Here is a 14,572-nt window from a genome sequence, read left to right on the forward strand (position 1 = left end):
CAGGCTGAACCGGGCACTGTGAGGCAGGAAGTAAGTGAAGGGTCAGGGATACAGGTGGGGGCTGTATCGCTCCTCAGCGAGGGTTCAGGAGACAGGAGCTGAATCTGGTGTCCGGGCCCTTTTGAGGCCTAGAAACGGGGACTTTACAATGGAATAACGTGCACACTGAGAAACGTGGCAACGTAACTTTAAATAGGCCTGATATTCGTAGTATTCACGAGAACTGGAAACTGGCATACTAGAGATGGACACAACTGTAATTGCGTCATTAATCGAACATAGGGAATACATATGCATATTAATCATGCACAGATAACATATGATGGAGGACGCGTAGGGACACAGAACATGGCAAAATTTACTTTTCCACATTCCCTCCTTGTCACTACGTTTCCATCAGGAAACATCAATATTCATGATACCATCTATCATTTCATACAGTATCATTTGCTCGTCTCAAATTTTCTGGGAACGGGTTTTAGAACGGGACTTGGGACTAGGAATACAAGAGGTAGCACAAATGCCGCAAATCGCAGGGCCACATTGTATACAGAGGCAGCAACTGAATATGATTGCTACTGTAATACCTAGAAAGGACAAGACTTTCCATCCCCAAGCGGAAATTATATTCCAGAACCAACCGGACCATGTCCAGGTGCCTGGGTCTTGGTGTAACAGATGGGCAATTTTATGGAGTCTGGTTATAGCTGAATAAACAGACGGCGCGTTATTTGGAATGAAAATGCAGCAACTAGATCCGATGACTCTACAGGCCCCGCCCCTATCGGCCAATAGGACGTCAAGGACGAGACGATTCTGTAAAACGACAAATCTCATAGCAGATTGCTCTTCAGTCAAATTACCTAGGGCAGAGGCAGTCTCATTAACTACTGCTTCAAGGGTTCTGGTTAACCTACGAATTAGCTTACTATTCTGGATAGGTCCTATAAAGAAGAAGAAACCTCTATTGAAATCTGTATACTGTTCTAGAGCAGTTTCAGTATAATCGACAATTGGGGACTCCCTTCTATGTCTAATGTGTACTAGATGTGTGTTTCTATGATAATCAGATGGGGCTAGGAAAACTGGTGGCAGTAGGAAGGCAATGTAACAGGTTCCCTCCCAATCGAGGGGCAGACGAACATATGCGGTCTGACCACAAATAAAATAAGAATGACGTGAAGCTTTGAAAATAGATTTCCCACTGTCACTATATTTGATAATAGTAGTACAATCACTATGTCCTACATGTACGGAACCATTATTTCGGACACATAATTCGCCTTTGACTGGTAGTACTGAAATAGCAGGTAAGTCTGGAGTGGAATCAGACTGAACATTCAGGACCATGAAATTCGAAGAATAATTACCTAAATTGTAAACTTCGTTTTCTAGATCTAACCCTGTTCTGTGGGGAAGACCTTGCTTGTCTGGAAAACATGTACTGTTAAGAAAAGACATATCTGTTGAGGATGACGTTAACGTGGACCATGCTCCACACGAACCATTATGTGAAAATGGATAAGGAAAGAGTGGCAGAACTCCCTTCGGTGTCTGGAAAGGGGGAAGTCGACCACACACCCAACAATTAGTGGCATTGCTGGTCTGGTGTGAATAATGTAACATGCGGATAAAAGAATTGTTACGCATAGCGAGGCGGTAAGAGAGTTCATGAGGAGGCAGATCACTAAACGTGTGCTCTACTGTAACATTAGAAGACTTATTTACATGAGAAACTGGAAAATACAAGTAAAATGCATAACTGGTGCAGGAAATCATAATGCTGAGAAATAATATGAAACTTAGAAAAACGATACATCGGATTGAGTTTTGACTAACTCTCTCACTATGGGGGTCTATTTTATACATGTCAGAAACCGGTCTAACCGTTTCACCTAGGGGAGGACTTAGACAATCAAACTGGCTGACTTATTTTACTAGACCTTAGCTTTTTCTTATACTCCTGTTGCGGAGTTGTCTCTAACAGGGAGGGTGCAGTATCATTGTCTTTTGCCGGACAGTCCTTAAGAATAGTACTTTGGCAGTCCTTTAAATCCTCGGAAATGTTCTTTGAAACGGGCTTCAATCCATAAAACTTTTTGATATGCGAAAGATGCACCCAGCCTTTGCGTCCCTCCAACTTCACGGCTGTACGGGTGGCCAGGAGGACCTGTCGGGGCTCCTTCCAGCGAGGCTCCAGTGGACTTGAACGATCGAAATTTCGCACTAGGACCATGGATCCGGGAACGATTTCATGCGGTGCCACCTCGGTATTGTCTGGAAATGCGGCGGCAACCTGTGAACGACAAGAGTTGAGGGCAGACATCAAGGAAGCTAGGTAATCTGTCAGCATATTACTTGAAACATCGGTAATACTTCGAGGTCTAGGAGTACCCCACATGTTAGGGGGGCGGCCGAAAACGACCTCATACGGAGACAGATCTGATCTGGAATGTGCGACCATGCGCATATAGAACAGGGCAACTGGCAGAGCTATTAGCCAGTCCACACCTTTCTCTTGACAAACTTTTGCAATTCGAATTTTTAGGGTCTGATTATGTCTCTCTACGAGACCGGCTGCTTCAGGATGGCGTACACAATGGAACTTCACTGGTACCCTAACAACAGGGACACATGTTTCATCAACTCAGATGAGAATGGCTGGCCGTTATCAGAATATACGACTCTAGGGAGTCCATAACGGGGGAAGAACTCACGAACCAACTGCTTGGCAGTAGTCGTGGCTGTGTAATCTGGAACTGGATATGCCTCCGTCCACCTGGACAAAGCGCATACAACTACAAGGACATACTTGAAACCTCGACAACGCTCCATCTGAATGTAATCCATCTGGAGGACTTCAAAAGGGTGGTCAGGGGGCTGGAATCCCCCTTGTTCCACCGGGACACTTTTACCTGGATTAAACTGGCAACATATCATACAGGTACGGACTTTCTGCTTGGCTGCAGCTCGCAAATGCTTGTTGAACCAAATGTTCTGGATACTGTCTAACATAGCTTTTTCTCCTAAATGTGCTGGACTATGTGCGGTATTGATAATGACTTGAACCATAGAGTCGGGGAGAAACCATGTGGCTCTACCCTTCGTCAACCATCCTTGATCTGTCTGGACCCCTCCTTGTTCGGACCATTTCTTGATTTCATCAGGAGTAGCATGTAACTGGATATCTATGACATCTTGAGTAGGGTCTTTAACTGTCATACATGTAGTCGGATCTGGAGTGTGTGTCGGTGTCTTATTAACTGGAATGTCTGGTGTCTGAGCTGTAAGCTTGGCTGTGCGATCTGCTAGATCATTACCTTGAGAAATAGTGTCAGTAACTTTCGTATGTGCTTTGCACTTCATGATAGCAATGGATGTCGGTAAGTGTATTGCATCTAACAGAGCTTGAATAAGGAGACCATGCTGAATCTTGGTTCCATGAGAAGTCATGAAACCTCTCTCCTGCCAGAGCACTCCAAAGTCGTGTACAACTCCAAATGCGTAGCGTGAATCTGTGTAAACATTAACTTTCAGGTTCTTAGCGTGTATGCAGGCTTGAGTCAGAGCAACTAGCTCTGCTGCTTGAGCAGACAGGGTGTCAATACGGTGTGTTTCAATAACTTCAGTGTCAGTAGTCACTGCATACGCGGCTACTAGTTCTCCTGTACTAGTTCTCATGCATGAACCATCCACATAAAGTGTCAGGTCGGGATCTGGTAATGGAATATCTGTCAGATCTTGTCTTGGCTTTGTCATGATGTTAACTACTTCCACACAGTCGTGTGTGGCAGGATTCAAATTAACTGACGGTAACAGTGTAGCAGGATTTAGAACGTTGCAGCGTCTGATTTCTATGTGTGGCTGGAACAGTGTCAATTCATAACCTGTTAAACGTGCAATCGTCAAGTGCTGAGTTTGTGTTCGGTTCAAAAGAACTTCCACGGAGTGTGGAACTTGTACTGTCAGGGAGTGTCCTAACACTATGGAATCACTTTGTCTGATAGCTAGTGCTGTGGCTGCAACTGACTTGAGGCACGCAGGCAGAGCCTGGGCTACAGGATCTAATGTGCTCGAAAAATAAGCACAGGGCTTGTATTGTCCTGCTTGATCTTGTGTGAGAACAGATAATGCTGTACCTTCCCGTTCTGTGACGAAAAGTGTAAAAGGCTTACTGTAGTTCGGTGTAGCTAGAACTGGAGCTTGGCATAAGGCTTTCTTTAACTCATTGAAACTAAGTGTATGTTCAGATGTCCAAGGGAGAACAGTCGATACGGCTGCCTCCTGTGTCGTTAACTGTATCAGTGGTTTAGCTAGAAATGCATACTGAGGAATCCATTGTCTGCAATAAGAAGTAAGGCCAATAAAAGCACGTACCTCCTTCTGGGTCTTGGGCTGAGGAAGACTCGCTATTAACTGGATACGATCTGGTGTCAACTGCCTACCCCACTTGGACAGCAAGTGGCCTAAGTAGATCACTTGCTGGACACAGAATTGAAGCTTAGAAGGGGACACCTTGTGTCCCATCTCGGCTAGGAAATACAAGACTGTAATTGAGGCTCGCTCGCAAGCACGTTCAGAACGGGCTGTGATCAGTAGATCATCGACATACTGGAGCAGGGCAGTGTCAGTTGGCATGTGAATGTTGTCTAGTTGTCTCTTGAGTGCTTGACTGTAAATACTAGGACTTTCTGTGAAACCTTGAGGAGCGCGTGTGAACATATAGCTCCTTCCATTTAAACAAAATCCGAAAAGAAACTGGCTGTCTGGATGAATGGGGACACTGAAAAACGCGTTCTTGAGGTCTATGACTGTAAAAAATGAGGCTTCGGAATCAATGGCTGTCAATAGGGAAGAGATATCTGGGACAACTGGGTACTGGGGAATAATGCATTTATTAAGTTCTCGAAGGTCAATCACTAATCGATATACTGGAGGTGCATTTGGATCAGTACGTTTCATGACAGGAATGATCGGAGAATTACATACATTGGAGTCAGTTTCTACAACTACTCCTTGAGCGATGAGCTCGTCAATAATTTTGGATAAGGCTGCTACAGCCTCAGGTGGCAATCTGTACTGTCTGATTCGTGGTAACACTACACCTGGCTTGAGAGTCACACGATGGGGTGTGATTTGCATACAACCAACATCAGTTGGACCTTGTGCCCATAGATGCTGCGGGACATTGGACAATCTCGGATCAAAATCTCGTAATACATAGTGACCCTTGAAGTCACGTAGGAACAATCGTATTCCCTCTGGGGAACAGCATATAACTGCACCTAATTCTTTCAGTGTTTTAATGCCTAATAGATTTTCTGGACATGACTTAGTAAGTAACAGATCAGTAGTGCGGGACAGTGGACCTACTTCTAGGGTAACTGGCTTTGATATTTCATTTACAATAGGCTTTCCTGAAAATCCAAGGGAAACATTTCTAGAGCCTGAGAGCGGAGCCCCTGGAACTTCGGCGTGGCTGATGGTGGTCCTACTTGCCCCTGTATCAATCAGAAACTTTCTGTCTTTCCCTAATACTTGACTGTGAACATAGGGACCTTCTTGATCTACAGGTATCTCGATGAGAGGCAAGCCTACCTCCCTCTCTAGGCTGTTTCATGAATACGGTTGATACTCTGGATATTCTGACTGAGCATACTGGTACATCTGCTGTGTAACATGCTGTGTTGCAGCGATGGGCTGCGGTACAGTAACTGTCTGTTGTGCATTCTGTGGCTGAGAAGTCTGTGAAACTTGCTCTTGTCTAGGCGGACGTGGTCTTTCTTTAGTCTTACCGGTAGCTATGTTGTGTTTCAGAACTGCACACTCGTTTATAAAATGACCTGGCTGTTTACAATAATTGCAGTTCCCTTTTACGGGAGCTGTAGGATGACTGGCTTGATTCGGTCCCCTCTTCTGACTGTCTTGAGGAACAGATTGTGCAACTAGTACTTTCATTTTCGTGTCTTTCATACGTTTCCTTTCATGTTCTTGTTCTTCTCTGATTCTATTCTGGTGATATTGAAGCATCTGTAACATTTGGGACGGGGTATTAGCTTGCCAGGTACTTTCGACTTTCAAAACTCGGTTTTTAATTTGTGGACTTGAATTCTCGACTAATTTAGTAACAAAAAGATGAGGGTATGATTCGCTACTTGTCTTGAGGCCACTGTTTATGGTAAAACATTTCTCAAATCTGGAATAATAATCACTAATATCTTCATCTTGTTTCTGTTTACAGGCTGAGATTGCATCCCAGTCTTCCTTTTTAGTTGCTAATAGTCTGGGCAAAACTTGTATTAACAGTTCAGGTAATTCTTTACATTTATCTCCAAGACCGGTACCTGGTACTCGTGCCTTGTCTTCAGCTTCTAGGACTGTCCAATCGATCTTTTTCTCTCCCACCTCCCATTCTTTTTCCTTGAGTTTCTCATATACCCCTGCGGGCAACAGGACCTTTAACATTTTAATAATATCTGGATACGTGTATTCTCCCATACGGAGCATGTCTTTTAATTCTCGGTGGAACCCTGCTGGATCTTTATCATGACAGGGAATTAATTTTTTCATCTCTAAGAGTTCCATCTTTGTAATAGGGGTGTAAACAAACACTCGTTGCATTTCACCACCCTCTGTCTTAACTGGATGCACTTCTCGTAACGGATTCTGTCTGTCTATGTAAAAGGGTTTACTTTCTGGGGGTGAGACATGAACAAAATGCGGGTTCAAAAACGTTCTATATTTGTGGCGCTGTTCTAGAATGACACTAATTAAATCAGTACCTAAACCTTTCCATTTATACTGGAGTAACTCGTTCAGGACATCATGTAACGGACCTGGATCAGAATGTTGACCCTCATACAATGTAATGAGGTGCTGGATCATATACATACCCACCAGTCGTTGCTCGGCTGGGGGCAATTTCAGAAACATTTGTGCCACTATTTCGTCTGGAAAAGTGGTAGAATCAGTAATCCATCGGACTGCTGATCGGACTAGTTCTTGTTCATGCATAGTACTTAACTCGCTATAACCGATTCGTGATTTCAGAATATGGTCGGTAGCTTGAAATACTTGTTCTAGAGAACCTTGTTCTGGTGTTGGACGATGGAAAGTTGACTTGTGTTCTAGGCGTAAATGGCGATCTGGAAATCTAGATTTTCCTACATACGCTATTCTGGCGGGATTCTCGTCCTCTACCTCTTCCGCAGAGTCATTTTCTTTCTCGCGTGCTGCTTTACGTTGATCATGTAACCTTATTATTTCCTTACGAATTTTCTTGTACATACTCTCTATACTACTAATAGTCTTGTGCTTTCCCTCGGCTATATTCTCACTCCACCTTGTCAGGGTTCTCATTTCGACTTGATCTTTGGTCGGATAATCTTGTTCCCTTATTAGACAATTAATCAGAAACTTTAATATCATGAGCTGGATCTCAACTTTCCTTTGAGACATGACTTCACTAATACTTTCTGGATCATCCCCTGTACGGATGAAACGATATATTCTGTCTAGATCTTCCTTCATATTCGGTAAAGTGACCAAGTACTCGGACACCTGCCTAACACGCACGGAAAATATAACCATACTATCCTCGCCTGGAACTGGATCATAACAGCATTCGGTAAGAGCTCGTCTGATTTCTGCGACGGACTGATATTTAGGCGTACGCTGTAACGCACGTTCATGTAACTCGACTGCTCCTGGACGTCTATTTGGCGGCGGGGTCTGAGGAGGACCTCCTCCTGCGGCCCCTAAACTGGAACCATCGACTGATGCTCTTCGTGCTGGCAGAGCGGGAATTTGAAATGCAGGCTGGACCGGGGGTGCCGTAGCAGGTACTGCAAGGGGTGCCCCGGTGTCTGGAGGAGCAGGAAGTGCCTGATTTACAGGGACTGGCGGAGCGGGATTTGCATATTCCGGGACTGTGTCGTCCAAATAGGACGAGATGAAAATATCAGCTGCGGTCGGTTTGTGACGTAGCTTGAGCGGGACTAATGGTGGCGGGAAATTACTGGATGCCTCCGGGGTTGCTTTTGGCAAGCCCTCGGCAAGAAGAGGATACATACCCTTAATAAGGGCATGCCTCTGTCTGTCTGACTGTTCGGTTTTGACTCGTTCACCTATTTCGATTAATTCCCTTTCTTGGGCTCTTTCTGAGGATTCTCTACTTAATTCTGACTTTCTGATTTCTTTTTCGGTTCTTTTATGAGATTCTTTGCGCCATAACTCGATGGCATCTTTCTGTGACTGTCTGGCTTTCTTTTTCCATAATGCTTCTTCTACTCTCATGATGCACTCGGCATCCCACGTACCTGATACGGGCCATCTATACTTTTCTTCTAACTCCTTGGTATACTCTACCCATAAATCTAGATATAATATGGCGCTTATGCCATGCTTCTGATACATAAAATGACCTGGACTGTCCCTAGGCGGGACAGGAACTGCTTCTTCTAGCAGACCCTTTCTAGTTTTTAACTGACGTAATCTCGAAAAGAGGGACATTGCAAACTTGAATCTGAACACAATACAATACACGAGGAACAATAACAATTGAGAAAACAATTCAGGCATACCACGACATTGAAAATACATTGAATAACATTATGAAGCAACAGTTCGGACAGAATACTACCTGGAACACTGAGAACAGAAACACATGAATTTCTCGAGAACGGAACAGACTAGAATTACTGGATGCGCTGCTGAAACAGCACGGAACATACCGGTCCCATAAAGGGACGCATCAAGACCCGTATCCACCTAGGTGAACACTTCGTTTCAGATCTGCGTACCCAGACCCATCGGACCAGAGACAATTTAGATTGACCCTGTCTAGATACTACCCCAGCAACGGTACTCACCGGGCAGCAAGAACGGAAGGCCTCGGACTGGACTGGACTGCTTCGACGCCGGACGGACGAACTTCGGACTTCTGTTACGGGTGGGCCTCCGGATACCTCGGACCTTGGACTCTCGGCTTGGGCTCTGGTCGGGACTCGCCGCGTTCCTCCACCGTCTCGTCTGGATGCTGGACCGCCTCCTCCGTCTCCTCCGTGGGCCTGAGGGATACTTAAAGCAGAAATATCTGCCGGTGCGCAGAAGAGTTCCGTCACGACTGCAGAGGGTCAGGGGGCCGGCGTGGCTTCACCGACGCGTGGGGAAAGGGCAAGTCCCTATTCGGGCGCCATTATGTGGTATATAAATAAATAATACCGGATCTAGGTTTGACTAGGCATAGCAATTAACAGATAGCTCAATAAATAAGAGTCAAGATTCGAGGTAGTAGGAGTTTGCAGGTTTATTACAGCATAAAGGACAGGAACAGGACAACCTGCACAGGAATAGGATGGCAGGGCCCGGCAGCTGCCGGGGCTGGATCTGGGTTGAGCGCGCTAACATTTAATAACAATACACGATCATATATACTAAAACAGTTGCATTACAATACATACGATAGGCGGAGCAGTGGGTGGAGCAAAGGGTGTGACGCGTAGTAGTCGCGAAAGATAAGGGTGAAAGTAGGTGTAGCAAGAGGCGTATACATAGACATGTGATGCAAATGTAACAGAATATGTCATGAATGGGGCGGAAACATGGAGGGGGCTACCTAAGGAGCCGGGACCTCTAACCTAGTGGTGCGCGCAAACTGGCAATGACGTGTTACTAGAAGAAGCTGGGGGCTACGAACTCTGTGCTAGGAGCAGAGACTGAAGTCTGGAGAGTCAGGGTGACATGTACCTAAACAGTATCTAGTATCTGATGTTTAGAGAACATGTTGATAGAATCCAAAAGTTATCGGGGTAAAGGCGAACAGACTCTAAGACTGGAGCATGCATTATTCTATATGTAGTGCGTGATGAAGAATATTAAATGACCATTAAATGCAGTATTTCTCTTACATGGAGACGTAAAGGCTAGACTATGACGGTAACTATTGATGCGATTCAGTAGCTTTGAGAATGCAGAGAAGGAGGACTGAACTGATAACTGGAATCATAACATACTCTTGGCAGACTCAGAGGCAGAGCCAGGCTGAACCGGGCACTGTGAGGCAGGAAGTAAGTGAAGGGTCAGGGATACAGGTGGGGGCTGTATCGCTCCTCAGCGAGGGTTCAGGAGACAGGAGCTGAATCTGGTGTCCGGGCCCTTTTGAGGCCTAGAAACGGGGACTTTACAATGGAATAACGTGCACACTGAGAAACGTGGCAACGTAACTTTAAATAGGCCTGATATTCGTAGTATTCACGAGAACTGGAAACTGGCATACTAGAGATGGACACAACTGTAATTGCGTCATTAATCGAACATGGGGAATACATATGCATATTAATCATGCACAGATAACATATGATGGAGGACGCGTAGGGACACAGAACATGGCAAAATTTACTTTTCCACATCCTAACCCATGCACACAAAGCACTTTACGACCTTGGACCCGAATGCCTCAACACACGACTGTCCTACACCCCCTCCCGTCAGCTACGATCCTCCAACCAAGCCCTTGCCACTATACCTCGCATCAACAAAACCACCATGGGAGGTAGATCCTTCTCCTACCTGGCAGCTAAAACTTGGAACTCACTTCCCACTCACCTTCGCCTTACTCAGAACCACCTAGCATTCAGAAAGCAACTTAAAACTTGGATATTCGACAAGTAATTCCCCACCCTTCCTCAAGCGCCTTGAGACCCTATGGGTATGTAGCGCGCTATATAAATCTTTTGACTTGACTATTGTTCTAAGGACACATGGCAGACGCAATCTGCTAAAGACAGTGGGTTGTTCGTGGAGGGCAGCTTGCTCTTGGTAACCGGTATGACATTGCTGGATTCAATCTTTCAAAATGGCAGATTTCTTATATGCTAATGAGTAGCAGATGCTTTGTAAGAAAAGGAAAATAATGAGTAACAACATGTTAACTGTTTTTATCCACTGGTCTTCATATTTTCTATTGCCACAGTGAGCGGGATATTTGACCATTTCGTTTTACCTATTTTTTTGTACTGGCTTTGGGCTCTAATAAAAGTGCTTAATAACTATACCAATGCAGATGCCTTATGCCAGAGGCGTAACAAAAGCCCCCACGACACCCGCAGTGTGGAGCCCCGGAGTTCCAGAGGGATCCCTCATCCCTCATGGTAGATGGTGCCCGAGAAGGGGGGCCCCTCCATGTCGTTTGCAGGGGGGGGGCATCCAGCTTCGTTGCACCACTGCCTTGTGCCTGTGGTGATTCAGAGGAAAGGCTAAAGGGAACCCATTTACACCTTGTCCATCTCCTGACGGGATGGTCTGGTGTTACAATATGGTTCATATATCAGGGAAGGAATGAGCGAGGGTTCATGGAACATCTATGTATTTTCTCTGTTTCATGCAATAGATTATCAGATCTTTATTTCCTGTAAGTCAAGTGAAATTTACTAGGTCAGATTAAGATATTTTGGCAAGACAACAATAAGTACTGTACCCTTCAATTAAACATTTCTACTGTGGCTTAGCACACAGAACTCGAATGTAAAAATATAACATGGGCTAATGTCTATTCAAATGTTTAGATATGTTTTATGGTCCTCGCCACCAGTTCCTCAATAAATACCAATGCTGAGATAAGCTGTGTTAAATGGTACGATCATCATAGACATCTTGCTTTAGATGAATCTAGTATTAAATAATTAGGAATATAATATAATATTATGAAGAACCATGCATTTCAAGAGCAAAATTACTATGAATTTGTTTGTGTGAAAAATACCTCTTCTGGATAGCGAAGAACCATGAGCATTTGGGAAATGGACTGCAGCCATCAATGACCGGAAAAACTGACAAAGTCTGGGATTGCAGTACCTGTTCTGGGATAACTAGTTTCTATAAATGCTGCTGGACTATGGGATTCTAGAGCAACTTTCCAAACTAACAGGCAATGTGAATTCTTTCTAGGCGGTATCAATACAAGATGTCCCTTCACTACAACTCAACTCAGTAACGTGAGCAGCATGGAATGTATATCCTGAACAGAGTTTAAAGTAGTGAAGTGCACAGGAGGCCATGGTTTAGGAAAAGTTAACTTCTGGTATGAACAGCTAGGTGAACGCTCAGGTTTCAACGCAACCAATAAACATGACAGAATTCAGGTGCAGCTATCTAATGCTGAACCAATATCGGAAATATTGTGCAAATTAAACTCAATGTAGGTAACTGTCCTTCAGTGTTAACATGACACCTGTTTTAGAGACATCAAAAGTGGGTGGAGTGGTTAGAGCTTTGTCTATTAGGCCACTGGCTGGAGACAGATAACCAAACAAGGAGCTAATTTGGAAACACAGTTTCTGCAAATATGGTGTTATTGTACGTGCCACCAAGCCTGGGCATTCTGTCCTAAGGTAAAGAATATTAACACTAATGTAAGGATTCCAAATTATTTCAACTATTTTAAAGAAAGGGACTTTTCAAGAATATTTGGGCATGTAATTTATTCAGGGGGCGCATGATGTTTTTGAACTTTACATGTCCACATATGCCTACGCACAGACACAATATTGAACCCGTTGCTAGAAACTTGCACCCATAGACACACCAAGGTACATATATGGGCTAATGCATGCACACTTTGGATGTACTGTAGACTCTAGAACATCGCATCTGTATCCCAAACTATTGTTATAGTCACTAGTGTACTGAACATATTCAAACAATGCATATATTTAAGTACAGTTTATTTAACAATTTACTTACGTAGGACTATCAGATGTGTTGGTCTTTGCAGCATAAACTGCATGCCATATAAGCCAGTGTTGTAGCATCTCCTTCAAACTCTCAATTATACTACACTGTGAAACAAAAACACATTTTAATATTTCTTTTTCACCAGAAAAGAAGTCTGAACGTAGCAGGCAAACCTAAGCACGGCCTCAATGCAACTCCCAAAGTTACAAGCTTCATCAGACGTTTTAGCTCAAAGTGTTGTTTGGGGTTGGTCAATTAAATGGTTTTCGATTTACACAAAAGTCTCTCAAACCTCAAAACTGCATGCAGCATAAGGGTAACGACCTAGAGGCTCCAGAGAGGCCCTAATAGTTGGTCTTAGATTTACAATGTTGAGAAAAGACATTTTAATGGTACACGCTGATCAGTGTGTATTTGTTTGTTCAGAAAACACTGTCATGAAAGCCTGAAAATGTATTAAGCATATAGTTTTTCATTATCCTAATCAGACATTACTTTCATCTGATCAAGCAGTCTAGGTGACTCAAAGTTTTTTTTTTTGCAGAGTTTTATATAGCGCAAACTAGACCCGAACCGAATCAGGTACCAGAGCGCTTTGCATAGCAACAGTTACGTTACATGAGGACACACTTTCATTTTAGGCACGGGGAGATTAAGTGATTTGCCCAGAATCACAGGAGGTTTTGGCGTCGTTACCCAGACTCGAACCAAGTTCCCCAGGTCCGAGGTCGAGCATCCTAGCCGTTAGGTCAACTCCTCTCCCCAGACTATATACATTATTTTCAGTTCGTACAATTAAATGTCATTAATAGTTAGGGTGTATGGATTTGAAATTCTTAGCAACAACTCTCATTCTTTAGTTGGTTCCAAAATCTTCCTACCATTCTGTTGTATAATTAGCTGTCATCATCAAGTACTCCAAGTTCCCCCTGGGCATCCTGCGAGTGTTGCTACACAGAATTAGGAATGCCTTGAGTTCTCACCAGTTTGTTTGGAATCCAGCCTCGCTAGATGCCCCACCTTGTTAGGATTCTAGTCTGTTAGACGTGGTGGGACATTTGCAATTATGTTATTTTGTAGAGCTTTGACCTGGCAGAGGTCTCAACCAGTAGCTGCTCACGTTCATACGTTTCATTCTAGTTACAACTATTTTAGCACTGCATTTGTGTATTTTCATTAATTTCCTACAGTAGATCACTTAATGCGGGACATGAATGTTCGCCATCTACATTCAGCTGTGAGTCGCATAAATAAATACCGCGGTCCATAGGTGGGTAACCCAAGATACAAAATTCATGATTTTTTTAGTCCCCTTTAGACACAAGTCTATCACTAGAGATATTTAGAGCCGGCTCGTAGCTTGCATTATTGACTCAATGCTTTCCAGTGGCCTATCAAACAGAACTCTTCACAGTCATTCAGTCTTGGAAGCATGCAGCTCATCGTACTAGTCAGAAATAGCCACCCGACGAGCAAAATCTCCATCACCTTTCTAACTAGTCCCTTGACAAAAGCGGAATTTTAATTTGGGGTTCTGTTCAACTTGCCGCGATCCAACGTGGACCTAGCACTCAAATTCATTGACCAATATTCTGAATGGCACTATGGCAGGACAAGTCCGTGGCAGGTTATGGTAATAGCAGTAACAATCAGCGGACAGATTCCTGCTGAACCATCAACAAGGTCGGAAAGCAGGTGGATCATCAGCTGTCAAAGTAGTACCAGAGTAATTTAAGTGACTAACAGAAGTTACTCCTCTGTCCCACCCATCTGCATTATCGAGCTCGTTATCCCTAGAGAATAATAGGAAGATGTGCCACCTCCGTGGAGTCAATGAAAA

General features: G+C 44.0%; 1 protein-coding gene across 1 annotated transcript in view; it reads right to left on the reverse strand.

Annotated features, from left to right (window-relative positions):
• Positions 1-14,572, reverse strand: part of CENPI (centromere protein I) — a 368,972-nt gene that overhangs the window by 104,882 nt on the left and 249,518 nt on the right. Inside the window, exon 15 of the mRNA XM_078688407.1 lies at positions 12,742-12,836. Coding sequence (XP_078544533.1) covers positions 12,742-12,836 — 95 coding nt within the window. The remainder of the gene's footprint in view (positions 1-12,741; positions 12,837-14,572) is intronic.

This window comes from Lissotriton helveticus, chromosome 4_1 (assembly GCF_964261635.1).
Source record: "Lissotriton helveticus chromosome 4_1, aLisHel1.1, whole genome shotgun sequence".
NCBI lineage: Eukaryota > Metazoa > Chordata > Amphibia > Caudata > Salamandridae > Lissotriton > Lissotriton helveticus.